This window comes from Ranitomeya variabilis, chromosome 1 (genome assembly GCF_051348905.1).
Source record: "Ranitomeya variabilis isolate aRanVar5 chromosome 1, aRanVar5.hap1, whole genome shotgun sequence".
NCBI lineage: Eukaryota > Metazoa > Chordata > Amphibia > Anura > Dendrobatidae > Ranitomeya > Ranitomeya variabilis.
In genome coordinates, this window is record NC_135232.1 from 657,788,262 (window position 1) to 657,815,029 (window position 26,768).

The 26,768-nt window shown below is 46.0% G+C and overlaps 1 protein-coding gene across 1 annotated transcript in view; it reads right to left on the reverse strand.

The window, feature by feature from the left end:
* SNX6 (sorting nexin 6) overlaps positions 1 to 26,768 on the reverse strand; it is a 53,686-nt gene that overhangs the window by 14,330 nt on the left and 12,588 nt on the right. Inside the window, exons 5-10 of the mRNA XM_077262746.1 lie at positions 20,985 to 21,106; positions 17,648 to 17,771; positions 13,652 to 13,747; positions 13,454 to 13,559; positions 11,600 to 11,675; positions 10,648 to 10,687 (exon numbers count right to left, since the gene is read on the reverse strand). Coding sequence (XP_077118861.1) covers positions 10,648 to 10,687; positions 11,600 to 11,675; positions 13,454 to 13,559; positions 13,652 to 13,747; positions 17,648 to 17,771; positions 20,985 to 21,106 — 564 coding nt within the window. The remainder of the gene's footprint in view (positions 1 to 10,647; positions 10,688 to 11,599; positions 11,676 to 13,453; positions 13,560 to 13,651; positions 13,748 to 17,647; positions 17,772 to 20,984; positions 21,107 to 26,768) is intronic.

Here is a 26,768-nt window from a genome sequence, read left to right on the forward strand (position 1 = left end):
TCAGATTACATAAAACCTGCTTACATATTCCCTTTAAAGATTGATTCCGAGTATTAGTATAATACAGCAGAGTGCTATCCAATGTTTAAAAAAGGAGATTTTTGTGTACTCACCGTAAAATCTTTTTCTCCGAGCCAATCATTGGGGGACACAGGACCATGGGTGTTATGCTGCTGCCACTAGGAGGACACTAAGTAAACAGAAAGATTAACTCCTCCTCTGCAGTATACACCCCTTCACTGGCTACAATTCAACCAGTTCGGTAGTAAGGTAGTAAAGCAGTAGGAGCATGAACAAATGACAAACTATGTCAAAACCAAGGAAGTAACAACAAGCCAAACAGGCTAACAGGGTGGGTGCTGTGTCCCCCAATGATTGGCTCGGAGAAAAAGATTTTACGGGGAGTACACAAAAATCTCCTTTTCTCCTACGCCTCATTAGGGGACACAGGACCATGGGACGTCCCAAAGCAGTCCCTGGGTGGGGAGCAACATATGCTAATACCCCATGTACCACTGGCTTATGGCTAAGGTACTGCCGATTGCAGAATGCGCCTGCCAAGGGCGGCGTCTGCAGAAGAGAGAGAATGAATGTGGTAATGTTTGGTAAAAGTGTGCAAACTGGACCATGTCGCAGCCTTGCAGACCTGCTGTGCTGACGCCTGGTGCCGAATGGCCCACGAGGCGCCCACCGACCGAGTAGAATGGGCCTTGATCCCTGCTGGGATAGGAACACCTTTGACACGATAGGATTCTTGAATAGCCGACCGAATCCATTTGGCTAGAGTAGCTTTGGAAGCGGGAGAACCCCTCCTTGGTCCCTCTGGAAGTACAAACAGGACATACGACGTGCGGAAGGGAGCCGTCCAAGAGACGTACCGTCGAAGAGCCCTTACCACATCAAGAGTGTGCAGAGCCTTTTCAATGCGATGGACTGGTGCCGGACAGAACGAAGGCAGAACAATCTCCTCGTTGAGGTGGAAAGAAGAAACGACCTTGGGCAGAAAAGCGGGAGAGGTCCTCAATACTGCCTTGTCCGGATGAAAAATTAGAAACGGAGGGTGGCAGGAGAGTGCCGCCAGCTCCGAAACCCGTCTGATGGACGTAATAGCCACTAGGAAAACTACCTTCCAGGAGAGGAAGGTCAGGGAAACGTCCTGTAGCGGTTCGAAGGGAGTCTCCTGAAGAGGTCCGAGGACTAAATTAAGATCCCACGGATCCAAAGGCATTTTGTAGGGAGGCGCCACACGGGAAACTCCCTGGAAAAAAGTCTTCACCGGCAATCTATTGGCAATCTTTTGTTGGAAAAGGACTGACAATGCCGAAACCTGACCCTTTAGAGAGCTAAGTGCAAGTCCCGACTCTAGTCCAGATTGGAGAAAATCCAATATGGCGGGGATAGAAAATACCAGAGGAGATCGCCCTTGTGCGTCGCACCATGAGAAGAAAATTCGCCAGGTACGGTGGTAACTGCGTATGGATACAGGTTTCCTAGCCCTGATCATGGTGGAAGACACCTTGGGAGTGAAACCCGCTTGGCCTAGAATCCAGGATTCAACGGCCAGGCCGTCAAAGACAGGGCCCCTGAGTTCTGGTGGTAAATCGGGCCCTGTGAGAGAAGATCCACGCGATCTGGAAGACGCCAGGGGACGTCGACGACCAGCTGAACCAGTTCCGCGTACCATGCTCGGCGCGGCCAGTCCAGCACGACGAGGATCACTGGTAACCCCTCTGCCCTGATCTTCTTGATGACCCTTGGTAGCAGGGGAAGAGGGGAAAAAAATGTACGGGAGGCGGTATTGACGCCACGGCAGGACCAGGGCGTCTACTCCGATGGCCCGTGGATCGAGTGACCGTGCAAAGAATTGTGGAACCTTGTTGTTCAACCTGGATGCCATGAGATCCACATCTGGGGTCCCCCAGTGATGAGAAATCTGCTGGAAAACCTCCGGGTGAAGGGACCACTCGCCCGAGGCGAGACCATGGCGGCTGAGGAAGTCCGCCGCCCAATTCTCCACACCTGGTATGGGGATCGCCGAGATGGGCGAATGGTTGGACTCGGCCCAACGCAGGATGTGGGACACCTCGAGCATAGCAGTCTTGCTGCGGGTTCCCCCTTGACGGTTGATGTACGCCACGGACGTGGCGTTGTCGGACTGGATTCTGACGGGGTAAACCGCCATAAGATAGTGAACCCGGAACAACGCTTGCCTGATCGTATTTCCAGGAGATTGATGGAAAGGCGAGACTCTCGAGTGGACCCCCGCCCTTGTGCTGTGTGATGGTTGAAAACCACCCCCCAGCCCATGAGGCTGGCATCGGTGGTCACCACCAGCCACCACACTGGGAGAAAAGACCTTCCCTGGATTAGGGAGGACTTCAGCGTCCACCACCTGAGGGTCTTCCTGACCCGTGGGGACAGAGTGAAGCGGCGGTCGGGGGAGGACGGGTTGCCGTCCCACGCCGACAGTAGCGCATGCTGTAGGGGACGGAGGTGAAATTGCGCGAATGGAACCGCTTCCATGGCTGCTACCATCTGCCCGAGAATGCGCATGCTGAAACGGATGGAGTGGGAGACTGGACGGGAAAGACTCTGAGCTCCCTGCTGCAAGGCTAAGGCCTTGTCTTAAGGGAGAATGACCAGACTGCGAGAAGTGTCCAGTGTCATCCCAAGAAAGGAGATCCGTTGGGCCGGAATCGGAGAGGATTTTTCAAAGTTTATCTTCCAACCCCGGCGAGAAAGAGTATCCACCGTGAGAACGACGGACTCTTCGCAGGCTGGGTAAGATGGACCCTTTATCAGTAGGTCGTCCAGGTACGGAAGTACCACCACTCCCCTGGAATGAAGAATGGCCATGGCAGCCGCCATGACCTTCGTGAAGACTCTGGGAGCGGTGGCGAGACCGATAGGGCAAGGCCACAAACTGGAAGTGTTCTCAGCGAAATGTGAAGTGGAGGAACTACTGATGCGGAGGAAAGATTGGGATGTGGAGGTAAGCATCCTTGATGTCTATGGACGCCAGGAATTCTCCTTTTTCCATGGACGTGACCACAGAACGGAGGGATTCCATTCTGAAATGTCGAATTTTGACAAATTTGTTTAGAAGTTTCAGGTCCAGAATCAGACGCAGCGATCCGTCCTTCTTTGGGACCACGAATAGGTTCGAGTAGAACCCTTTGAACCTTTGGTCTAGGGGAACCGGAATGATGACTCCGTCCCTTTGTAGTGCCCGTATGGCCTGGAGAAAGGCTGTTGTCTTCGATTTGGGAGGGCAAGACTGGAAGAAGCGTGTGTGTGTGTGTGTGTGTGTGTGTGGGGGGGTTGGAAAATTCTATTTTGTATCCGGTGGACACCAGTTCCCTGACCCACTCGTCGGAAACAACCGAGAGCCAGGCTTGACGGAACAAAAGTAGACGCCCTCCTACTTTGTTGGTGCCCCCCCGGATGTTGCAAGGAGTCATTGAGTGGAGAATCTAAGGGATCTGGATCCCCTAGACCCGGGTGGTCTCAGTCTGGGTTTCCAGTTACGGTTAGGTCTGTAAGAGACCTGGGGACCTCGGTCACCGCGCGAGCCTCGTCCTGATGTGGAGGCAGAGGATGTAGATGACCAGTTGGTATTGTTACGAAAGGGCCGAAATCGGGATTGTTGTTGATACCGAAAACGGCCGGGTAGGCTTTTGTTGGGGGAGAAATTTACTTTTTCCCCCGGTGGCATCCGAGATTATTTGGTCTAATTTTTCTCCAAATAAACGACCAGCCTGGTAGGGCAGAGATGTCAAAGAGCGCTTGGAAGCCGAATCTGCTCGCCAATCCCAGGGCCACAGGGCTCTTCTAATGGAGATTGCATTCGCAGCTGCCTGTGCAGCGCAATTGGCTGCCTCTATTGAGGCGTTGTCTACGAAATCCCCAGCCTGGGATATCTGGTTAGCCAGGTTGATCGCCTCTGGAGGTAGGTCGCTAACTTGGATGGTTGTGGAAAGCGTCTCGGCCCAAGAGACCATAGCCTTAGCCACCCAAGAGGCAGCGAAAGATGGGAAGAGAGAGGCTCCGGTGGCCTCGGAGACGGAGCGAGCCAGATAATTAATCTGACGGTCAGAGGGGTTCTTAACCGAGGAGCCGTCTGACAGGGACAGGATGGTTTTGGAAGCGAGATGTGACACAGCAGGGTCCACTGAGGGGGACTGCAGCCAGTCCTTGATTAGTTCCTGAGGAAAAGGATATTTGGCCTCGATGGGCTTTTGACCCATGAAGCGTTTGTCGGGACAGTCCCTGTGTTTTTGTACAATCTCCTTGAACTCAGGATGAGTGACAAAAACCTTTTGGACACGTTTAGTCTTTTTGAAATACACGTGTTCAGGCGTAGATACGGATTCTTTGGCCACCTTCAGGGTCTGGTTGACCGCTTCGATGAGAGAATCGAGTGTCTCTTGGGAGGTGGAGGAATCCTGAACGTAGGAATCGTCGGACTCATATTCAGAGTCGTTTGGGTTGTCTGGAGAAGGGGACCGGGAAGCGGAGCTCACCGACACTGAAAAACCAACTGGCCCGTGGTCAGGGGATGGAACATGGGTACGTTTTCTGGAACCCCGAGTAGAAAGTGACAGAGTACGCCCCCTGCTGGTGGACGGATCCGTACCGTCGCCCGAGTCCTCCGCGGTCTGACTTGAAGGGGGGCCCCGGAGGGAGTCAATTGCCCTGACTAGGGAAGCCATAGATCATGACAGAGCAGCTGCCCACTCAGGGGGGCTAGGCTCTACAGGGTCGACGGCGGCGGGAGGCGGCTGCACAGAGGCCGGGACACGATCCGCATACAACGGGTTACTGTGAGCTCGGGGCAGGGCCGTATTGCAAGTGGCACATACAGTGAAAAACACTGTGTGCTTCTTGTTACCCTTTTTAGTCTCCTTGGATTGAGACATAGTGTCTTTAGAGACAGAGCGGGGCAGTATACGCAGGAAAAGGGTTAAGCTTTCTTGAAGCAGCTTACCCACGGTCCTGTGCCTGTGTCTCCGGGGAGGAATGTAGCCGTGGTGGTTCCTGGTCAGCGTGGGCCACCTTGCAGAGAGATGGCAATATGGCCCCCGAGATCTGCAGGGCGCCTCTAGTCCCAGACGAGAAGCGCCGATATAGGGGGCAGGGTTACGGCCGTGGGAGGGATCTGCCCACCGCGGCCTACTCCGGCTGAAAAGCCGGGGACTAAATTACCGGCCTGCCCGGCGATGTGCGGCGGCCGAAAAGGAGCGTCGCTGACCACCGCAGACCCCCGACCGCCGGCACCTCTCCCCAGGGACTCTGCCGCAAGTACCGCCGGCGCCTGTCCCCATAGAGCTTTGGAGCGCAGGAGGGATGTGTACTCACAGTGCCCTCCGGTAATGCAGGTCCCCCTGTCACCTGCGCGCTCCATCCATCCTGTGCCTGTTGCAGTTCCCATCCATTCAGCTTCCATCCTCTTCTGTCAGACCATGGAATCCTTTTGTGCAACACTATGCAGTGTGGGCCTTGTCTGTCGGGCCCCCGGAGAGGTACATTAGAGCAGGCTCTATGTACTCGCCGTCTTGCAGGGGGGAAGGGAGATCGGGACCAAAGATGGAAACCGTCGCCCCAGTAAAAATTGGCGTGCTCGAGCGTCGCAGGAGAGGGACGGGGAGGTATACTCGCCGTGCTCGCCTGTTGCTGGTTCGGGGGAGAGCGGGCCCTATAAAAGGGATCCGTCGCCCCCTTCACTCCGTTGAATAAAAATAAAAAAATTTACAGAAAAATAAACATTTAAATAAAAATTAAAATAAGAAAGTTGGGGTCTGAAAACAGACCCAAGTGCCTCCTACAGACACTAAGCAAGAACTGGTTGAATTGTAGCCAGTGAAGGGGTGTATACTGCAGAGGAGGAGTTAATCTTTCTGTTTACTTAGTGTCCTCCTAGAGGCAGCAGCATAACACCCATGGTCCTGTGTCCCCCAATGAGGCGTAGGAGAAAAAAAAAAAAAAAAAAAAATTATATATATATATATATATATATATATATATATATATATATATATATATATATATATATATATATACATACATACACATATATACATATATATACACACACACTCACCGGCCACTTTATTAGGTACACCTGTCCAACTTCTTGTTAACACTTAATTTCTAATCAGCCAATCACATGGCGGCAACTCAGTGCATTTAGGCATGTAGACATGGTCAAGACAATCTCCTGCAGTTCAAACCGAGCATCAGTATGGGGAAGAAAGGTGATTTGAGTGCCTTTGAACGTGGCATGGTTGTTGGTGCCAGAAGGGCTGGTCTGAGTATTTCAGAAACTGCTGATCTACTGGGATTTTCACGCACAACCATCTCTAGGGTTTACAGAGAATGGTCCGAAAAAGAAAAAAAATCCAGTGAGCGGCAGTTCTGTGGGCGGAAATGCCTTGTTGATGCCAGAGGTCAGAGGAGAATGGGCAGACTGGTTCGAGCTGATAGAAAGGCAACAGTGACTCAAATCGCCACCCGTTACAACCAAGGTAGGCCTAAGAGCATCTCTGAACGCACAGTGCGTCGAACTTTGAGGCAGATGGGCTACAGCAGCAGAAGACCACACCGGGTACCACTCCTTTCAGCTAAGAACAGGAAACTGAGGCTACAATTTGTACAAGCTCATCGAAATTGGACAGTAGAAGATTGGAAAAACGTTGCTTGGTCTGATGAGTCTCGATTTCTGCTGCGACATTCGGATGGTAGGGTCAGAATTTGGCGTAAACAACATGAAAGCATGGATCCATCCTGCCTTGTATGGAGCATCTTTGGGATGTGCAGCCGACAAATCTGCGGCAACTGTGTGATGCCATCATGTCAATATGGACCAAAATCTCTGAGGAATGCTTCCAACACCTTGTTGAATCTATGCCACGAAGAATTGAGGCAGTTCTGAAGGCAAAAGGGGGTCCAACCCGTTACTAGCATGGTGTACCCAATAAAGTGGCCGGTGAGTGTATGTATATGCATGTATGTATGCATGTATGTATGTATGTATGTATGTATGTATGTATGTATGTATGTATGTATGTATGTATGTATGTATATATATGTGTATGTATGTATGTATGTATGTATGTATGTATGTATGTATGTATGTATGTATGTATATATATCTATATATCTATATATATATATATATATATATATATATATATATATATATATATATATATATATATATATATATATATATATATATATATATATATATATATATATATATATATATATATTTTTTTTTTTTTTGCTTTCTGTCACCATTTTCCAAGACCCGTAACATTTTTATTTTTCTGCTGCTAGAGCTGTGCGGTGAGTTGACATTTTTATTGATAGCAATGTTGTGTACATATGAAGTTTTGACTATTACATTTTCTTTTTTTTTTTTTTTAGGGAGGCAAGGGTACCAAGAAAAAAAAAGTGGTATTGTGAATTTTTTCTATGGCGTTTACTGATCACGTTAATTCCATATTTTAATAGACCGGACTTCTAAAAACAAGAAGATAGTAGACAGCAAGTAGGTTCACATTTTTCCTTCACTTTTAACGGGGAGAGTAGGGATACAGCTTGATTTGAAATTATATGGGGTTTTTTTAATCTGTTTCTAAGGGTACCGTCACACCGTGAAATTTTCATCGCTACGACGGCACGATTCGTGACGTTCTAGCGATATCGTTACGATATCGCAGTGTCTGACACGCTACTGCGATCAGACATCACGCTGAGAATCGTACGTCGTAGCAGATCGTTTGGAACTTTCTTTCGTCGCTGGATCTCCCGCTGACATCGCTGGATCGTTGTGTGTGACACCGATCCAGCGATGTGTTCGCTTGTAACCAGGGTAAACATCGGGTAACTAAGCGCAGGGCCGCGCTTAGTAACCCGATGTTTACCCTGGTTACCAGCGTAAACGTAAAAAAAACAAACAGTACATACTCACATTCCGGTGTCTGTCCCCGGCGTCTCAGCTTCTCTGCACTGTGAGCGCCTGCCGGCCGGAAAGCGAGCACAGCGGTGACGTCTGACGTCACCGCTGTGCTTTCCGGCTATGGTGCTTACACAGTGGAGAGAAGCAGAACGCCGGGGACAGACACCGGAATGTAAGTATGTACTGTTTGTTTTTTTTACATTTACGCTGGTAACCAGGGTAAACATCGGGTTACTAAGCGCGGTCCTGCGCTTAGTAACCCGATGTTTACCCTGGTTACCCGGGGACTTCGGCATCGCTCCAGCGCCGTGATTGCAAAGCGTGACCGCAGTCTACGACGCTGGAGCGATAATCATACGACGCTGCGACGTCACGGATCGTGCCGTCGTAGCGATGAAAATGGCACTGTGTGACGGTACCCTTACATAAAATTAGTGCCCCTATGTTGTACCAGAGTATCACAGTATTGCAGTATATAGTGAAAATCTTGGACTCCTATGGAGCTCAGCCTTCAGCAGGGAGCCGGTGAGCGCAGGCACTGACGCGCGTTCCATTTAAATGCCGCTGTCAGAGATAGCAGCATGTAAATGGTTAACAGAGCGGCCAGAACTCACCACTGGCTGTGTTTGTTGGAGACAGATGCTGCCTATTTAACACTTTCCGCCAGTATCTGACGTGTGGCAGGATTCTTTCCCAGGATGTGAATAACAGACATTTGCAGGAAGGAGATGGCAATTCTTCCAAAATGCCTGTATATGTTGGAATACTCTTCTGTGATGGTCCCCAAAATCTTTTTCCGTTTTATTATTTATTTTTTTTTTTTTAAGATACTACATTGTTTATGGGAAAATTATATGGGGTCCCTCAAGGCTTAAACTTAGTAGTGAAGCGCTGCAAAGACTGAAAGAGGGGATATGCATTAGCGGATCCATATTTGTATTACCCATCTGGCAAATTGAGGTATTTGAGGACTCGGACATCCCGAGAAGCTAGACCAAGGGCAGAGGCACATATGGCACAGCTCCTAGATGAGAACTATTTTTGGGCTATACTAGAAGGATCATATAAACCACCACAGGGCTTGTCATTTCTACATAAGATGGGAGTACAAGTACGGAGCGACAGTAGGATAATTCTAAATTTTACAGATCGCATATGATAAACCCAGTTGTGTGAGAATCCTTAAGATTCCGCATCTTGAGAAGCTACAAGAAACAATATTCGGGCAGCAATCTAATGTCACGACGTGGCTGGACCATATTTTTGAAAATTAAATTTTCTTTTCTTTTGACCCTACCGGTATAATATCTGCATTGTACACATTCTTGTTAAACATGAAAAATTGCTTCGACTCAATGGTCTGTGAAAAGTAAATGGCAACAACTGAAATCTTCACTGACAGAAGAACAATGGCGACGACTGATACCTTCACTAACAGAAGAACAATGGACCGATGCCCTATGAGCCCATACTTTCGGGGTCCCCAGTGGCAAATAATAAACTTAGAGAGTTGTATGTTTTTCATCACTCCTATATAACTCCATCCAGATTATTTCGATTTGGCAAGTTGTCTACCAACGCCTGTCACAGATCTAGGACTCTCCTGCAGACTTTTCACACCTTACATGGCGGTACTTGGGTGAGGTGGTTTATAATCCTATCACAAATAATGGCAGCACCTGTTGATTTTAACCCAGAATTCCGAATTTGAGGATTATGGAGGAGGAATTATGGTCTCATCATGATAGGGTATTTCTTTGGGAAGCTACACTTCTGGACAGAAATGCAATTGCTTTGAGATGGATGGGTGGAAGACATGCTTCCATTTCACACACAGTAGAAGAAATTAGGAAATATGACACCCTATCTGTGCACTCTTCGAGGCTGCAAGCAGCGCTACCTTTGTCTCTACAGCAAGGGAGGAGTGAAGCAATCTGGCCACCTTCAGAGCGGTGCTTACAACCTCTATTAGGGCAAAGTCAGATTGCCGTATAACATGGTGGCTGGTGGCTCTCCTGACTGGAGAATGACAGCATGCATTTCTATGCTGCTGTCACGATCAGGTAAGGAGGCGTTGGCCAGTCCGTGCACTGCGTCGTGATTGTCGTCCGTGTTATACGGCAGTCTGTGTTGTTAAGGGAGCAGTCAGACGGCCATATAACAAGAGCTCCCAAGTGAAGCATTCTTGGCTTAGAAGACCGACAACTGTGGTAAGGCAGCATCGGTGGCCGGTAATCTCAGCAACGAACTGTATACGGTAAAATTTAAAAAAAAACAAAAAAAACCATCACATTAGTCACATCTCTCCCTATAGTTCACGGACGGCACTTCATACTATGTTTTCTCTGATGTGCTGCAGCATCTCAGAGTAAAACATAGCCAAGTACATTTGTGCAGCCAGGCTCCGATAGCTTTGAGGGTTGAGGGAGCGCAAATCTACTCAAAGCCATTATCTGCAACCTTGATACAATCTCTAAGTATGGAAATTCCTTTGTGTTCACATATCAAGCAATAATGTTAAGATTTCATTTTCACTGTCACAAAGGTACATTAATGGTGAGCCTGACCAAGCTTAGCTACAGTCGTTTGTAATAATGTGGCAATTATTTAGGAATATGTTGGCGCTATATAAAGAGATTATTATTATTATTATTCCACGCAGTATTAATAATAGAAATACATACCCGGGTTTTGTCAAACAATTCAGACACTCTTAGGAAAAATCTGTGGGCAAGAGGAAAAGAAAAGCGATTATATTAATGGCGGGGACTACTACTAGACCATCACTTGTTACCATCTAGAATGGGAATTCAAATAAGAAAAAACAAAAACCACACAGGGAACTTCTCTCCCTGATCGACGCTGTTCCACCAATCGCAGCTGTGTCCCCACAGCGGCCACATTGCATAAACAGTTTTTAAGTGGAAGAGTGAGTGATGCAGCCATTAGCAGATGCTGATTTTTTTTTTTAATGCCAAGATGTAGTTTTCACTAGCATCAATTTATGGTACATACAACATTTTGAAAACTTTTTATTGCTTGTGTTTGGGTGCAGTGACCAAAAAAATAATTCTGATGGTTGAATTTTTTTGTTCCTTTAAAAGGTACTTACCGTATGGTTTAAATCATGTTGCATTTTAGTAAACTGAATTTTTATACGCATAGCTGTATTGAATATTTCAATCGTTGATCACTTGTACAACATACTGCAGTATGTAGGCAGCTTTACAATCTCATAAGCAGCACCAAGGTGACAGCGATGAGGTTCTTCAGCACACACCAGCTACCATGGCATCCCATCAGCACCCCACAAATGGGTTAGATGGGTGCGATAGGCACCCAAATTAATGACCGACTTAATTCCATTGTCAGAAATTGACAGCAAGACTCAAGTGGGTAATAAACAGGTAGAGATCGGAGCTGTGGCAACTGCCTTCCGTGGAGCGTGATCAGCTCAAGAGCCTGCTCTATTCACCTGCTGGAGTGGGGAGGAGTGATCGAAATGCTTGTATACTGGATTTAAAAAAAAAAAAAAAAAAAAAAAAAAAAAAAAAAAAAAAAAGATCGATACATACTGCTTCCAAGGATATGATCTAAAATTTCTATGTAAAAGCATTTCCACTGTGTGCATCTTACTTGCATATGTCAGTGTTATCTTGGGTTCCCAAGGCGTACATGGAGGAGCCTATTCTGTTATAATCATCAGCGACACCTACAACAAAAGATGGGAAGAAAATATTATCCAGGACTAGTGATGAGTGAATATACTCATTACTCGACATTTCCCGAGCACACTCGGGTGTCCTCCGAGTATTTTTTAGTGCTCGGAGAATGAGTTTTCATCACCGCAGTTGCATGATTTACAGCTGCTAGCCAGCATAAGTACATGTGGGGGTTGCCTGGTTGCTAGGGAATCCCCACATGTAATCAAGCTGGCTAAGAGATGTAAATCATTCAGCTGCGGTGAGGAAAACTAAATCTCCGAGCACTAAAAAATACTGGGAGGACACCCGAGCGTGCTCAGGAAATCTCGAGTAACGAGTATATTTGCTCATCATTATCCAGGATCAAACCTTTTCAAAATGTGCTGCCATGGCAATATCACCAATATGAAGAACAAAAGACTACAAATTCTAAACATGCTGACGATTAGGAGGGGTCATTTGGCTACCAGGTTGTGTATGGACCTGTCATTTACCAATAAACCTGTTTCTGTATAAGAACCTGTGTGATTTTACCGTTTTTGAATGGTATATGTAAAGGATGCACCTGAAAGGGATTTCTGGGCCCCCAGGTGCCAGTGCAATCCATTAGGACCCTGCGACTGTGCCCCAAATTTGGACTGAGTATTTCACTCATAAGTTCACATTCCTTTAGGGTTTTTCCCCATCTTGGCTATGACATGCAGCAGACGTAGACTGGCTAAATATGTGGCTGCATATTCACAGCTCTCTCTATTCAAGTCTATGGAAATTACAGAAAGAGATGGCTAAACTTATTTACCAGGGTTAAGAAATGCAGCCAAGAAGAAAGCAGAGGCCAGGGGAAGGATTCATCCTGCTAACAGGTAATGGTCCCAAAAATGGTAAGTAGAGATGAGTGAATAAATTTGCAGGACCCTAGTCCAGAGCCTAGGTCAGTACTCCGTGACTGCTAGATGGGAGCCTGCGTACCGCCTTCTACCTGCCGTCATCCGCAGCTTCACTTTTGATTAGTTCATGCCACAACAAAAGACACTGCTCCAAAATCAGGAGCCGTGGGCAACAGCGGGTATGAGGGGGGTTCACAGGGCTCCCATCCGGTGACCACCGGAGTACTGAACAAGCCTGTGGATCAGGATCCTACAAATGGATTTGCTCATCTCTAATAGCAATGGATGATTGTTGCATGGCTGTTTCTCCTCTCTGCCGCACACACTCTGTTAAAGGGATCATTCAGAACCATTTACATATTTTACTAAGGGCCTAAGAATTAACAGGCAGGGTAGCTGCTAACTACCTGACCACAGTGCCAGACACCGATCTCTGCTCCCAACGGCGATTCAGCACTGATGTAATGTCGACAGAGCAGCAGCTTCACTTCCGCTCTGTTGATGGGCCCTGACTGTCAACATGCTGATTGAGAGCAGACTCTCCATTGCCTAACTGCAGGAAGTCAGCTTTCAATCAGCATGATGTCAGCAGTAAAACCCCGTCGATAGAGCAGCCCAGAAGAAGAAGAGCTACTCTGAATCACAGCGAGGAGAGGTGAGTGACCACTTTTCAGTCGGCACCGGGTAGAACAGGCAAGCAGATGCCTGTTAGCAACTACCTGACTTAAGTTTGTAAGCAAACAGACCTAGAAAAACCCTTTAAGACACCAAAAGACTGATTTGTAGGAATTCTCTGCCTTACAAAATGACTGAAGTGTTTCCAATGGGGTCTCAGGCACCAAATTATTTGGTGAATTAGGAAATAACACAATGTACAGTTTAAATAAAAAGGGACTTGCATTTGTGAGATCTTGTCATCTTATCAGACTTTGCACTTGAATCCTTCACTCTGTTGTGATATTCTACAAGAAACGTCCGCTCGTGATCAAAGAAATCATCCACATCCTTCAAAGACAGTAGGAAAGGAGAAGCAATTGTCATTTAGTGTTAGCTTAGTATACTAAGCGCAGTTATGGCCACCAAACATCCCAGCTTACCTTTGTACCAGAAACTATGACACCATCAGCTGATTTCACTACACTTTTGAAGAAATCCTCCAATTTTTCCTTCTTGTTTTTCCCTCGAACACTTAACTGTAAAAAAAAAAAAAAAATTTATTGGGGTCATTATGTTCCGCCTTGAAACATTACTTGTTTTGAGTCGTCTCAGTAGGAGCTGGAGCACATCAGCGGCTCAACTGACCACCGGCTTCTAGGTGGCATGTGGAAGGAAGATTTTGATCAGGCAATGTCTGAATGTGCCACAGAGTTGATGAGGCGGCTACATTTTCCAAATTCTTCCCCATCTCATCACTTTCAAAATTTGAAGGGAGATCACAAAGCATTTACTGCATGCAAATTGCTTCCAATTAATGGGCTATAAAAGTAGAAGTATAATCTCTAATAATAATCATTGAAATATAATCTCTCTAATAATAATCATTATTCCTTTAATATTTTGCCTGGGGCATTAAAGGGGCTGTCCCACAAACAAAGTACCGTAGATACTTGAGTATAAGACGACACAAGTGTAAGCCGAGGCACCTAATTTTGCCACGAAAAACTGGGAAAACGTACTGACTCAAGTATAAGCCGGGTATGCATTGTCCCCTCGTCAATATCATGGTATGCATGGCTCCCCATCCCTGTATGCATAGCTCCTATAAAAAAAATTAAAAAAAAATCCTACTTACCTTCCCTACGCGCCCTCGCTGCATCGCGTTCTGGTGCCAGCAGCTCTTCCGGCCGAGCGATTACGTGGCCCCGCTCATTAAAGGGAACCTGTCACCCCCAAAATCGATGGTGAGGTAAGCTCACCGTCATCAGGGGCTTATCTACAGCATTCTGTAATGCTGTAGATAAGCCCCCAATGTTACCTGAAAGAGGAGAAAAAGACGTTAGATTATACTCACCCAGGGGCGGTCCCGCTGCGGTCTGGTAAAATGGGTGTCTCAGGTCCGCTCCGGTGCCTCCTAGCTTCATTCCATGACGTCCTCTTCTGGTCTTCACGCCGCGGCTCCGGCGCAGGCGTACTTTGTCTGCCCTGTTGAGGCCAGAGCAAAGTACTGCAGTGTGCAGGAGCCGGGCCTCTCTGACCTTTCCAACGCCTGCGGACTGCAGTACTTTGCTCTCCCCTGAACAGGGCAGACAAAGTACGCCTGCGCCGGAGCCACGGCGTGAAGACCAGAAGAGGACGTCATGGAATGAAGATGGGAGGAGCTGTACCGGACCGGAGATGCCCATCGGAGCAGGACCGCCCCTGGGTGAGTATAATCTAATGTCTTTTTCTCCTCTTTCAGGTAACATCGGTGGCTTATCTACAGCATTACAGAATGCTGTAGATAAGCCCCCGATGCTGGTGAGCTTAGGTCACCTTCGAATTTGGGGGTGACAGGTTCCCTTTAAGGTAATGAATATCCACTCCACGCCTATGGGAGTGGAAAGAGGTGAAAATTCATTATCTTAATGAGCGGGGGACACGTGATCGCTTGGCCAGAAGAGCTGCTGGCACTGGAACAAGATGCAGCGAGGGTGCGCAGGGAAGGTAAGTAGGATGTGTGCTGGAAGAAGGCGGCTGCAACTGTGTGCGCTATAAAAGAAATGAATATTCATTTCTATTTAGCAGCGGGCACAGGCTTTAGCCACAGCCACCGGCTGCTGCCTCTGTGACCCGCTGCTCTGCCGCTCCCCCTCCCCCGCCGTCTTTCTGGGACAATGACTCGTGTATAAGGCTGCTTTCACACTAGCGTCGGTACGGGGCCGTCGCGCTGCGTCGGCCCGACGCATACTGTGAAAAAAATGCCTGACGGGGGCAGCGGAAGCAGTCTTACGACGCTTCCGATGCCCCATTGCAAGGTCCGGGGAGGAGGGGGCGGAGTTTCAGCCGCGTATGCGCAGTCGAAAATGGCAGACTCGACGAACAAAAAAAGTTACATGTAACTTTTTTTTGTGGCGGCGGTCCGCCAAAACACGACGCAGCCGTCGCACGACGGTTGCGATGTGTGGCACTGCGTCGAAATGCATCGCTAATAAAAGTCTATGGAGAAAAAATGCATCCTGAAGGCAACTTTGCAGGATGCGTTTTTTTTCCACAACGATGCATTGCGACATGCAGTGCCCGACGCTAGTGTGAAAGTAGCCTAAGCCGAGGGGGACGTTTTCAGCACAAAAAAAATGTGCTGAAAAACTCAGCTTATACACAAGTATATACGGTACATTTGAAGCTGTGCTATGTGCTTACCATAAACTGGAGCGTCTCTGCATGGTCGGATACAGCCACTACACCGTACACAGCAGGAGCACATTTGTAAGGATATCTGAGCACAGGAACATTTTCTTTTTAATGTATTGAATTGTGGAACTTATAATTATTCCAAGATCTATTAAAGTGTACTTTGGGTTGACTTTGCTCATGCCCTTGCTGTTTTCTACTGCTGAAGTGTAGACACAGCTTATCATGGCTGTAACAAAAATCTTTGTACTCCGCAAGGTTGTGACTTATCTTAATGAAGCATTTAACTAGTTAGTAGCAAGGTGCCGTGTTAAATTACATTTTGACAGTTTTTTTTTTCTCATCTCATTTTATGGAAATGGTAATCTTTTCACCAATCAAAACAAAAAGTATTGTACAAATGAGAATCTGGCAGGCACCATTAAACATTGTAGTGGCCTATTGGGTTCTGGGCACGACATCTTTTCATGTGGATTCCGATTTTAAATACGCCTGAAAAAAGAGTTTTACAAAATGTAAGGTTTTTTTTAACCACTTTAGAATAAGTTTCAAGAAAAAATTGCTGTCGTTTTCCTGAAGCATCTACTGCTTCAAAAACTCAACAACGGGTACGCCGACGTCTAAGGCTATGTGCACACGTTGCGGATTTACTGCGGATCCGCAGCTTTTTTTTCCGTGAAGAAACGCTGCAGATCCGCAAAGTGATTTACAGTACAATGTAAATCAATAGGAAAAAAAAAATTGCTGTGCTAATGGTTCGGAAAATTCCGCATAGAAAACTCAGTGGATTGAAAGAAGGACCATGTCACTTCTTTTGTTCAGATCTGCAGCGTTTCTGCACCCTTCCATTATCGAAATCCGCAGGGGTAAAAAAAAACGCATGAAATCCACACAAAATCCGCAGCAAAAACACACAAAATCCGCAAGAAAAACGCATCAAATCTGCACCTGCGTTTTCTGCCAGGAGATGCAGATTTTGTGCAGAAAATTCTGCGCCCAAATCTGCAACGTGTGCACATACCAATAGGGATATTTTCAGCTGCACCCCTGATCTCTCATGTAGTATGGAAAAGATCCAGTCAGAAAACAAGCTGCACACCACAACAGGATAACCTGACGGACACTCAACACTCTGTTCTCAGGCTAAGGCCTCATTCACACATCATTGTTGCTATACGTATGTGAAAAAAATGGTACCGTGTGTCATCCTTGTGTCCGTTTTTACCATCAGTGTTTTTCACAAATGGATAAATTATAAAAGCATCCGTGTGCTGTATGTGATTTTTTCCAGACTCAAAGACTTGTATTGGCCCTTTTCATCCGTGATACCAGGGGGGGGGGAAACCAAAAAAAAAAAAACACAGACGTCATGTGTTTTACAAGAACACATGGTACCCGAAGAAACACAGACATGTGAATGGCATCACAGGCCATGACGATTACATGTTGTATACCTGAAAAAAAAAATTTCCGATACAACAGGTCTATTCAAATTAGTAAGAGGCTGATGTGCAGTACTCTGCCTCAGCCACTAGCAGAAGACGGAGCAGCTCCGCAAGTGATATTTCCGACCGACGGCCACTGCTGCCAACATAGATAACAGCAGATTGGCAGGGATGCTGGGTGTCAGACCCTGACTGATCAGACATTGATGTCCTATCCTAGGAATAGACCATCTGTCCTAAAGTAGTGGGACAACCTCTGTAAACGCCTGAGAAACAGACCGGGTCTATAGCTTAGATCTAACCTAGTATGCAACTTACATCTTGATTGTACTCCAGAAAAACATGAAAGTTCAGATCTTTTCTAAGAATAGGATGAGCTGCGACACGGCACAGGAACACTTCATGCATTGCTACCGTTTTCTTGAAAATAGCCAGGTACTCTCTGCAAACAAGAAAACAGCACATGCTTAAAGTGGATCTGCACTTTCAACACACTTTGCATAAATCAATAGTACAGACTAATATAGGAAACTATATGTCTTATCACAGAGAGCAGGTTCTTTCCTCACATATCAGATACTTCTTCCGAGACCTAAACTCGTAATTCTCTCTGAAAAACAGTTCAAATCCCTTTGCAGTCACTATAACATCATGTGACACAGCCCATTAGGTTATATGAAGAGAGGAGGAATGAAGAGCAGGGAGAAGAAACAGGAAGAGGGCGGAGATACAGAACCATAGTGCCGAGCTCTCTAACAAGTCTTTTATCTACTACAGAGCTGGATTCACATCCAGACAGCTCAGTATTGCAGCTTAATGTCCTTCATGCCCCTGCTTTGTGCTAAAAAAGGAATAAAGAGCAAGCATCCCTCTCTGTGTGTCAAGCTGTGTATCGAAGACATCAAAGCAGCTAGTAACCTCTCACTAGCTTAAAGGGGATTGCAAATTAGAAAATAGATAATTCAGAGAAGAAAACTAGTGAAAATGTTGGATAAAAGCTACAAAATGACCAGAAATTTTGTTATTTCTCACCTACTGACACCACAGCTTATTCTGAAAGGTACAATTGAAACTATAGCTACCCTTGAATATAAAACGTTCAAAAGAGAAAAGTTCTCATCAATGCTGGTCCACAGTCTATAAATAAATGATTCAGACCATTAGAAAATATCGAGATACATGGATTTGATCTATTACTGAGGTAGGCAAATCACTTAATGATTTAGGAGTGCCAGATCCCTACAGGTCCTTCACTTGAATGAAGCGATGTTTCACGTCCGTAGACATCAGGTGGCCAGGAAAAACACTGTGCACAAGAAATGCCATGGGACTATCTTCCCTTACTTCACCAGATCCATGAAGGGTACAAAAGGATGGGTGCACGATCGTATAGTTCTGAGATATTGAAATGATAATCCATAATAATAATAAGTTTGTAAGGGTCACAGATATAAAACAATATCCGACAATTAATTGTCCAATGTTCCAATGTTATTGTCATGAAAGCACTTATTAAGAAATGGTCATACAAAAAGAGAGGCAATACGCAATTGTATCTGTGCATTTCCCCCTATTCATTTTCTCATGGAATAGTATATTCTACAAGCCCAGCTTTACCACTAGTAATCTAAAAGTCCTGACCAATGGAGCAGACTACAAATAGTCACTAAAAGGAGTTATCACTCATCTTCAGGACCGCCGATAACTTGATAATCGCTGGGGTTCTGTCTGTGTTTTTTCCTCTCATACAAAACATTTCTAAAATTGATCTGTAATTGTTCAGATTCCAATTTCATCAAAATCTAGTGTTGATTACTGCTGATTCTTACAGAAGTCTGTGGCAAGAGAAAGCCAAATATTTTAGATATGCTACTTGACCCGAAAAGCCTTCCAGCCACATTGTCTTCCAAAGTTGTCTGCAGGTAAGGTTGCATTCACACTATGCAGTGTAAGGCTACTTTCACACTTGTGTTTTTCAGCTTCCGTCACAATCCGTCGTTTTTTGAGAATGCAGGATCCTGCAAAAAAATTTGCAGGATCCTGCATTTTCCCATAGACTTGTATTAGCGACGGATTGTGACAGATGGCCATCCGTCGCATCCGTTGTGCACTGGATGCGTCATGTTTTGGCGGACCGTCAGCACGAAAAAATGTTCAATGTAACGTTTTTTCGTACTTCGGATCCGCCATTTCCTACAGCGCATGGGCGGCCGGAACTCCGCCCCCTCCTCCCCGGACTTTAGAATGGGCAGCGGATGCGTTGAAAACTGCATCCGCTGCCCATGCCGTGCCAAATTTTCACAACGTGCGTCGGTACGTCGCGCCGACGCTAATGACGGACCCGTACCGACGCAAGTGTGAAAGAAGCCTAAGCTGGAAGCCGAGAGCAACAACATAGTGTCCTGGTGAAGACTGAAAGAATTCTGTCCTTTGGCCAGTGAATGATGGCATATGTACAAGTTTGACACAAAGCTCTCCATGCACGTATGCAAGAATATAATGGAAATGATCCACAAAGCTGTGATCAGTTATCCGAATGCTGAGCTCTGTAACTCCGCCCACACCACTGATTGGCAGCTTTCTATGTACACTATGCATAAGCCGCCAATCAGTGGTGAGGGCAGAGGTTGTACAGAGATCAGGACCTCTAGTGATAATCTCCTGCTGATAAAACTGACTATCTAAAACTACAGGAAGCCACCAAGTGACACCTTGCTTGAATTAGGGTCTCGATCTCTACATTATGCTTCTCTCAGGTTAGGTAGTAAAAAGCTGGTGACAGCTGCCCCTTAAAAAAGGAAGAGAACAAGCCACCTATGCTATTTTAGTATACAGTTAAGGGCAGCAGAGAACAATAGGTCCCAAGTAAGCTTCCAATTCAGAATCCATTTTAACGTCACAATTAAAGCAGTGGTTTTTCACTGTGTTCAAGCATGTCAGTATAGTGCATCTTTCCTAAGATGTTGGCTTGACAGATATAGATGACCAAAATAAAAAAAAAATCCATATTTCATGTCAAATAAGGCTTTTTTTAGGACATGCTCTCATTATTAACTCCTGTAATCTCTAAATAATATACCATTGCCAGATATTCGAGTGACACCTTATCGGCCCAGTGACAGGGCACCACAAGTCTCTGCAAAGATATTTCATGCAAACTAGGAGGACGTCTACAAGGAATAGCGCTCACAATAAATGGTGCAGGCATAGGTTTCTTTCAAAGTGACTTCAGCTCCATACTTGAGACTTCGGCTACACACACATTGCGTTTGTGTCCGGGAAGTATGTGCCTGACAGTGGTCACAGAGAGTATGGATGCAAAGGCATCCATCCACCACAAGGACCTAACTGGGCATCTTCTGGGCTTTCCTATACAGTTAAACCGTAAGCAGGCACATACCTGCCAGGAGGCAGGAGAAAGAACAGATTTCAGCCTCCATCTGGCAAATGATGGCCTATGGCAACGTTACAGCATATATCGGGAATATCTCCTGACGTATACTGTAGGCTAAGTGCACAGATGCAATGTGGGGCCCAAGAGACACTCCAGAGCTTTTCCCTTATCTTAACCATTATGATTTCATAAGCTTCAGCATCAGGTAAGAGGGAATAGATAGCAAACAGCGGTATTGTCAATGGACGGGTAAATACTCACGCCTCAAGCTCCTGCTTCATTTTAGTAAACTCTTCCTTGGTCATTGAACCTTCCCCTTCTCCAAGCTTTTGCAGTTTCTCCCTGGAGGCATCAAAATCAGGTCTGGGGGGTGCAGGTGGGATCTGGATGTATAACAAATGAATTGTATAGTAACCGGTCATGTAAGGTAAAGTTGGTTTCATAGCGGTGTTCTCAATAAAAGGAAAAAAAAAGGTCTATCAGCTCTACAAACATGTTTATATAAGTAAATACTAGCATTTCTCTGAAAAAAAAAATAATATTAATAATTATTATTATTATTATTATTATTATTAAGTCAACTGGTCATTTTAAGAAAATATGCTTTACCTCTGTTACTCCTCCTGGAAAAGTATTAACCCCTTCATGACCTTGGTATTTTCCATTTTTCCGTGTTCGTTTTTCGCTCCCCTCCTTCCCAGAGCCATAACTTTTTTATTTTTCCGTCAATTTGGCCATGTGAGGGCTAATTTTTTGCGGGACGAGTTGTACGTTTGAACCACATCATTGGTTTTAGCATGTCGTGTACTAGAAAGTGGGAAAAAAATTCCAAGTGCAGTGAAATTGCAAAAAAAGTGCAATCCCACACTTGTTTTTTGTTTGGCTTTTTTGCTAGTTTCACCAAATGCTAAAACTGACCTGCCATTATGATTCTCCAGGTCAGTACGAGTTCATAGACACCAAACATGTCTAGGTTATTTTTTATCTAAGTGGTGAAAAAAAATTCCAAACTTTTCTAAAAAAAAAAAAAAAAAAAATTGCGCCATTTTCCGATACCCGTAGCGTCTCCATTTTTCATGATCTGGCGTCGGGTGAGGGCTTATTTTTTGCGTGCCGAGCTGGCGTTTTTAATGATACCATTTCGGTGCAGATACATTCTTTTGATCGCCCGTTATTGCATTTTAATTCAATGTCGTGGCGACCAAAAAAAACGTAATTCTGGCGTTTCTAATTTTTTTCTCGCTACGCCGTTTAGCGATCAGGTTAATGCTTTTTCTTTTTAATGATAGATCGGGCGATTCTGAACGCGGCGATACCAAATATGTGTGGGTTTGATTTTTTTTTAATTGATTTATTTGGAATGGGGCGAAAAGCCGGATTACTCACCGGTAATGCTCTTTTAATGAGTCCACGACAGCACCCCACATGAGAGAGAGGGATCCGCCCCATAGGAACAGGAAACCTACAGAATAAAAGGAGGCGGTCCCCTCTCCTCCTCAGTTTAGTTTACAGAGTACAAAAAGGGAACCGCAAAAGCTTTAGTATTAATTCTTATTCAGCAAAATATCTTAAACTCTATACAACCATTATTTGTGAATTTAAAAGGAAGAGCTGTGCATAATTTAGGGAGGGTAGTAAATGGGTGCTGTCGTGGACTCATTAAAAGAGCATTACCGGTGAGTAATCCGGCTTTTTACCCTTCGCCACGACAGCACCCCACATGAGAGATTTTCAGAGATTCATTATTTGGGTGGGATTACTGTATTAAGAACAGCTCTACCAAAGGTCAGATCAGAAGATGCAGATAGATCAAGTCTATAATGGTTGTAAAAGGTAGAAGGTGTAGACCAAGTTGCGGCCTTACATATTAAATGGATCGGTACATCCGCTTGTTCCGCCCAGGAGGAAGCCATGGCTCGTGTTGAGTGCGCTTTAATACCCGCTGGAGGAATCTCGCCTTTTGACGTATAGGCCAAGCAGATAGCATCTCTGATCCATCGAGATATGGTAGCTCTCGTGACCCCATGTCCTTTCTTGTGGCCCTGAAAGGAGATAAACAGAGCCCTACTCTCCCTCCATGTCTGACACCTTTCTATATAGGTCAGGATGGCTCTTCTGACATCTAAGGTGTGGAATTTATGCTGTTCTGGAGTTACAGGTGAATCAAAAAAGGAAGGGAGAAATATCTCTTGGGACCTGTGGTAGGTGGACGCTACCTTAGGGAGGTATGAGGGGTCTGGTTTTAGGACTATCCGATCATGGAATATCAGTAAGAAGGGTGGGTCTACTGATAGGGCCTGGATGTCGCTAACCCGTCTAGCTGAGGTTAGGGCTACCAATAGGGCTACTTTATATGCCAGGATTTTTAAAGGTATTGAATCTAGTGGCTCAAATGGGGAGCTGGTTAAGGCCTCTAGCACTAGATTTAAATCCCACGGAGGTAGACGGGGAATATGGACCGGCTTACTACGTTCACAAGATTTTATGAATCTGGAGATCCACCTATTAGCTGCTATATTGCATCCATATAGGGCTCCTAATGCCGAGACCTGAACTCTTAAGGTGTTTACAGATAACCCCAACTCTCGGCCTTTTTGCAAGAACTCTAGAATAGGTGTGACTGGAACTTGCTTAGTGAACGGTACCGTGTAAAAGTCTAAGAATTTATTCCATACCCTACTATATATCAGGGTGGTAGATCTTTTCCTGCTCAATAAGAGGGTGTTTACTAGTTCTGCTGAGAACCCTCTTGATCTTAGTAGTTGCCTCTCAAATTCCACGCCGTCAAGTGAAGACCTTTCACTTGCGGGTGGAAAAAGGGGCCTTGGGACAGCAGTTTCTTGTCTGATGGGAGAATCCATGGATCGCATAGGCACATGGTCTGGAGACAAGAGAACCATGGTCTTTTCGGCCAGAATGGTGCAATGAGGATCACTCTTGCTTGTTCCCTCCTGATTTTTCTGATCACTAGTGGAATCAGAGACATCGGAGGAAAGGCGTATGCCAGCTGGAACCTCCAAGGATGGTGGAGAGAGTCCAACATATCTGGGTGATCCATGGCGTTCAGGGAAGCGAACCTTCTTACTTGCCGGTTGTCTCTTGTGGCAAATAGGTCGATTTGTGGTATCCCCCATGATTCTGTTATCATACTGAATATGGATCTGTTTAAGGTCCATTCCCCTTGACGTAACTCGTTTCGGCTGAGGTAGTCTGCCCTGATGTTCTCTACACCTCTGATGTGCAGAGCTGTTAGGGATGTTAGATGAGTCTCTGCCAGCTGGAAGATGTCTGCAGCTATGGTCATTAGACTTCCTGACCTTGTACCACCCTGACGGTTCACATATGCCACTGTGGTGGAATTGTCCGAGTAAATTCTTACATTTGCTCCTTGAATCTGCGGAAGAAAGTGATTTAAGGCATATTCTACCGCTTTTAACTCCTTCCAATTGGAGGAACATGACAATTCTGCCTGGTCCCAAGTATCTTGGGCCAGACTGTCTTTCATATGTGCTCCCCACCCAATAGGGCTGGCGTCGGTGGTAATTATTTTAGACGGGTCTATTATCCATGGCACACCCTCTGAGAGGTGGTCCATGTCTAGCCACCAGGATAGTGATTCTAAGACATCTTTGGAAAGAGTTATTCTGCTTTCTAGATGTCCGTCTTTTCCCTGAGCCGACAATACCTCATACTGTAATTGACGAGTATGAAATTGTGCCCATGGTACAGCAGGGATACATGATGATAATGACCCCAGCAAAGACATGCCCTTCCTTAGTGTCATGTAGGGGTTGCGTATTGCGTCTGATACCCTTGATTGTATAGTCAGTTTCTTTGCCTGGGGGAGGAAGCATCTCTGACTTACGGAGTCTAGCTGGATTCCTAGAAATGTCTGGACGGTTTCTGGATTCAGCCGGGATTTTTCGAAGTTGACGATCCAACCTAACTCCTGTAGGGACGAGATCGTATTAGATAGACGGGTTTTACACTGGAGCATAGAGTTTCCCACCACTAGAAAGTCATCTAGGTAGGGTATTATCAAGGTATCTCGTTGACGTAGATGAGCCATCACTTCTAATATCACCTTAGTGAAGATGCGGGGAGCCATAGAAAGCCCAAATGGCATTGCAACATACTGAAAGTGACGAACCTGTCCTTCCAGGATGACTGCTACCCTTAGATACTTTTGATGTTCGGCATTTATGGGAAGATGATAATAGGCATCCTTTAAGTCTATTCCGGCCATGACACACCTAGGAAACAAGAGTTTTATGGTTGAACTAATGGATTCCATTTTGAAGGTATGATTACGCAGGAAGGCGTTTAATCTCTTGAGGTTTATGATGGTTCTAAATGAACCATCAGGCTTATTGATCAAGAATAAAGGGGAATAGAACCCCTTCCCTTCTTGATCCTGGGGAACTTCTATCAGGACTTTTTTAGACAGAAGAGATAGGATCTCTGATTCCAGAGCCCTTTGTTGGTCTTGACCTTTTGGAGATGTTACTATAAAGGAATCCCAAGGGATTCGGTCAAAATCCAATTTTAGGCCGTATTGTACAATGTCCAGAATCCACTGGCTGGATGTTATTTGTTCCCATCTGGGGAGGAAGAATTTTAATCTGCCGCCTACCTCCTGGTTAGCGGTATTTGCGTTTCGGGTTATGGGACCCGCTAAAAAAGGCACCTTTTTGCTTCGGGTCCTTCGACTCCCATCGCTCCCTTTGTTCAAACGGCTTGTTCCTGGTAAAGGGACGTCTTTTGAAGGCTCTCCTGTAGGATGGAAGATACTGGTTAGGGAAGCCTTTTTTCCTTTCTCCTGCTTTACTCAGGAGCTCATCCAGCGCTTTTCCGCTCGGCTGGGATTCCGCTTCGCCTGAGGATATACATACGTCCTCTGACTGTGAACTGACCGGAGATTTGGACCTACTAAGCTGACGGGTACTGGTGGTACTAGTCTGCGCCAACCCCTGCATTTCTTCCCGGATCATAGCTCTGACATCTGATGGAGTCATTATGTTTTCCTGCCGTAAGGTTTGCATGATACACTCCGAACACAGTTTTTTAACATAATCATCCGGGAGGGGCTGTGTACATAAAGCACATTCCTTGTGCTTGGATTTGTGTGTCCTTTTCTTAGTCTAGGAAAGATACAGGAGGAACATATATCAGCATATAGGAAGAGACTCTTTCAAAAACTCACCCAGTGAAGCTGACAGGTACCGGTTCTGGAGGCGGATTTCGTTTGGTGGTAGAACCCTTCTCTGGAGGTCGACCACCACTCTTTGTGCTGCTCCTAGCGCTTCTCTCCTTGCTAGGAGAACGCTGTTGCACTGCGGGCAAGTGCGCATCGTCGGCCGGTGAAGCCATCTTACACACACCGGCCCGACGCTAGCGCTGCATTTTTAAATCTGCCGCCCATTCTCCTGCCTCCCCGGACCAACCCGGAAGTGCTCCAGCGACTTCCGGGTTAGACGCGCCGCTCTCACTCACCATGCGGCGGCTAGGGATATTAAGCCGGCCGCAGCAGCGCGCGCGTCCTCACGGTGCCGGGCGGACCCACGGTGACCGGACCCGGACCGTGGATGCTTGGCCAGACGAGGGGGGAGGCTGCAAGCAGGGGCTCCCCCGCCGCTGCTTCTGGAACCGCAGCCCCTGCCGTTCCCTCAGATACCGACGCAGGCGGGTGCATGGTCCAGGGATCCTCTTCATCTGTAGGTAAGCCGGGTCCCTGTAGGAACAGGAAACCTAAACTGAGGAGGAGAGGGGACCGCCTCCTTTTATTCTGTAGGTTTCCTGTTCCTATGGGGCGGATCCCTCTCTCTCATGTGGGGTGCTGTCGTGGCGAAGGGTAAAAGGGGGGTGATTTAAACTTTTATATTTTTTTTATTTTTTTCACATTTTTTTTTACTTTTTTTTTTTTACTTTTGCCATGCTTCTATAGCCTCCATAGGAGGCTAGAAGCAGGCACAACCCGATCGCCTCTGCTACATAGCAGCGATCTCATGTTCGAATTGCAGGTGTGCTGTGAGCGCCGACCACAGC